Source organism: Merops nubicus, unplaced genomic scaffold (assembly GCF_000691845.1).
Source record: "Merops nubicus isolate BGI_N331 unplaced genomic scaffold, ASM69184v1 scaffold43152, whole genome shotgun sequence".
In the NCBI taxonomy this organism is placed as follows: domain Eukaryota; kingdom Metazoa; phylum Chordata; class Aves; order Coraciiformes; family Meropidae; genus Merops; species Merops nubicus.
In genome coordinates this window covers 1-2,971 of record NW_008593637.1, presented here as the reverse complement: position 1 = coordinate 2,971, position 2,971 = coordinate 1, and the positions used below count along the sequence as shown (strand labels likewise).

The 2,971-nt window shown below is 51.2% G+C and overlaps 1 protein-coding gene across 1 annotated transcript; it reads left to right on the top strand.

Annotated features, from left to right (window-relative positions):
• Nucleotides 1-206: 206 nt before the first annotated feature.
• On the top strand, nt 207-2,832 carry RUNDC1 (RUN domain containing 1; the record flags this gene model as incomplete). The annotated part of the gene is made up of 4 exons (XM_008935496.1): nt 207-365; nt 624-822; nt 1,086-1,193; nt 1,918-2,832. Coding segments are annotated over 4 exons (1,332 nt in total), but the record flags the coding sequence as incomplete, so codon positions are not given.
• Nucleotides 2,833-2,971: the final 139 nt, after the last annotated feature.

The window sequence follows — 2,971 nt, the reverse complement described above, 5'->3', positions numbered from 1 at the left end:
GGCAGGAGGTCTGGGGTGGGGGGATGTCTTTGCTGGTTGGTGCTGCCCCACCATGTCCGGGCACGCCTTCCTCTCAGACTGTCGCGCAGCGTTCACTAGTTGAGCGCATGAGTTGAAGGAAGCGTTCCTCATACCGTGGTGCTGTTGTCTGAGGCTTGGCCATACCAATAAATCTGTGATTTTATTTATTGGTAACTTTTTTTCAGAGTGAGCGAGAGAAGCAGGAGCAAACTGAGGCTCAGAAGGAGAGGCAGAGAGAGCTGATCCTGCAGCTCAAGACGCAGCTGGATGACCTGGAGACGTTTGCGTATCAGGAGGGCAGCTATGATTCTTTGCCACAGTCTGTGGTTATGGAAAGGCAACGGGTAATGTTTGCAAAATCCTTCTGCCTGTATTTCGTGGCATTTGTGAGCCTCTTAGAGGCTGTGGGAGCTGGTTAGTCCTTATTTCTATCCAACAGCTGTAACAGAGTAACAGTAGTTTGTTTGCATGTCTAAACCTGTCTCACTTCTCTTGCAATTTTCTTTGTGCAGCAAAGGTGGCCTCTGGGTAAAGAAGTATTTTGAGTCTTGTAGGCAGCAGCACCACTCAGTGAGATCATGCTACTAACCTGTGTTTTGCAGATGATTATAAATGAATTGATAAAGAAACTGGACATGGACTTGAGCGAAGACATTGCAATGCTGTCTCCAGAGGAACTCCGGCAGCGCGTGGATGCTGCCATAGCACAGATTGTTAATCCAGCCAGGGTGAAGGAGCAGCTGGTGGAACAACTGAAGACACAGATAAGGGACCTCGAAATGTTCATCAGCTTCATCCAGGGTCAGTGCTGAGTTTTAGAAGAGTGATTGAATTATTGTGTAGTTCCCTGACAAATTTGTGAGGAAGGAGGTCACCAGTGTTAGTGGACGTGGGAGGGGTTTCTGGGCGATGGGGAAGGACGTATCTCTCCGAGCTGATGGTGGGGAGAACAGGAGACTGCCAACAAAAGGTGCAGAGAGGTCTAAGGAATTTTGATATTAATAATTAAGACAGGCAGCTTAAATCCACAACTGTAAAATAATACTGTGAAATTCTTGTTCCAGATGAAGTTGGAAGCTCTGGTAAGGCGGAAGATGGACAGTGTGACTGTGCAAGCAGAAAGGATGGCAGTGGCTCCTGCAGACCAAATACACGGCCCTGTGGAAATAGAGGTGGGCACTGCTTGGCTCAGAGCTTCTGGCACTGCTCCTGCTGCCACTCGAGGTGTGGCAGCATGGACCTGTATTCATTCATGCCAGGGCATGCTGGCAGCTGTTTTCTGTGCTTTCCTGCTCCCATTGACAGAAGGCCAGTGTCCAGTTCCTTTCTCCTTCCTCTGTGGGATTGCTACTAGAGAGTCATGGAACCTGAGTGTGTGGCACGAGGGGTGGGGTTGGTCCTCAGCAGAGATCAGGAATAGACTGGGCTTCTGATACTTGCTGCAAAATGCAGACAGGCTGGGCAGCCTTCTCTTGTATGTGCTGTAATGACTGCTCTTGGAGCAGGCAGGTACAGTGAGCTGGGTGGATCCAGTGTCCTTTATAATCTGCGACTTGTCTGCTTACCACATGGATTTATTTGAGCTAGAATAGCATGCTAGTGGAAATAGTACAGTACCTTTACCTTTTGTAATCTGAGGCATCTGCCGCTAGTCAGATAGAAAGCTGGCAGGATTTCTTCTTTGTGGGATGACCAGACTGTTGAGAACAGGCCATGCTGGTGTTTGCTTTTCTGGTTGGCTTCAGTGCTTTGAAACAAGAACAAGTACCTTCAGTCTTAGAGACAAAAGCTCCAGCAGAGGAGGAGCAGACATTTGCACTCCCTTTGTGTGTATGAAAGAGCAGAGCTGTCGATTCCTTCATGAGAGTATTTTTTTCTCTTCTCTACCCTGATCAGTGAACGCAGAAGATGCCAGAAAGATGCGAGAAACAGGCCTGCGCCTCATGCGTCGCATGCTGGCTGTGCTGCAAATATTTGCTGTCAGTCAGTTTGGTTGTGCTGCTGGTCAGGTTCCTCGCACCCTCTGGCCGAAGGACCAGGCCAGCAAGGACTACTCCCCCTTAATTAAGAGACTGGAGTTGTCAGTAGAGCGGGTGAGGCAGCTAGCTGTGAAACATCAGCAGGAGGAGCACGTCATCAGCTCCTCCGATCTGCAGGACGTTCCCCTAGGAGGCAGGGACGAGCTGACTCTGGCTGTGCGGAAGGAGCTGACCGTTGCTCTGCGAGACCTGATGGCTCACGGGCTCTACGCCCCCTCTCAAGGAATGAGCCTGGTGTTGGCACCCATCGCGTGCTTGATTCCTGCGTTCACCTCCTCACCGCAGACCATGCACCCCTGGGAACTCTTTGTGAAGTATTACAACGCGAAAAACGGACAGGCCTTCGTGGAATCCCCGGCTCGCAAGCTCTCCCAGTCCTTCGCCTTGCCGGTGACGGGGGGAGTGGCCATTACCCCCAAACAGAGCCTGCTGACAGCCATTCACACGGTCCTCACGGAGCACGACCCCTTCAAGCGCAGCGCAGACTCTGAACTGAAGGCTCTGGTGTGCATGGCGCTGAACGAGCAGCGCCTGGTCTCCTGGGTCAACCTGATCTGCAAGTCTGGCGCTCTGGTACAGTCCCACTACCAGCCGTGGAGCTACATGGTGAACACGGGCTTTGAGAGCGCGCTCAACGTTCTCAGCCGCCTGAGCAACTTGAAATTCAACCTCCCGGTTGACCTCGCTGTCCGGCAGCTGAAAAACATCAAAGATGCTTTTTGATGTATTTTTATTGTACGTCATCCATTTTCCACAAGTAGGCAGCTGCTGGGCTCAAGAAACCTGGCTCTTCTAAGAGTTTGGCTCTTTGAAATAGGTGCTTGCTTTTGGGGAAATCTGAGGGTGTCTCGATGCTGGAAGTCTGTGTTTTACAAGGCTGCGGCGGCAGAGCTGCTGGGGGTTGTGCTGTG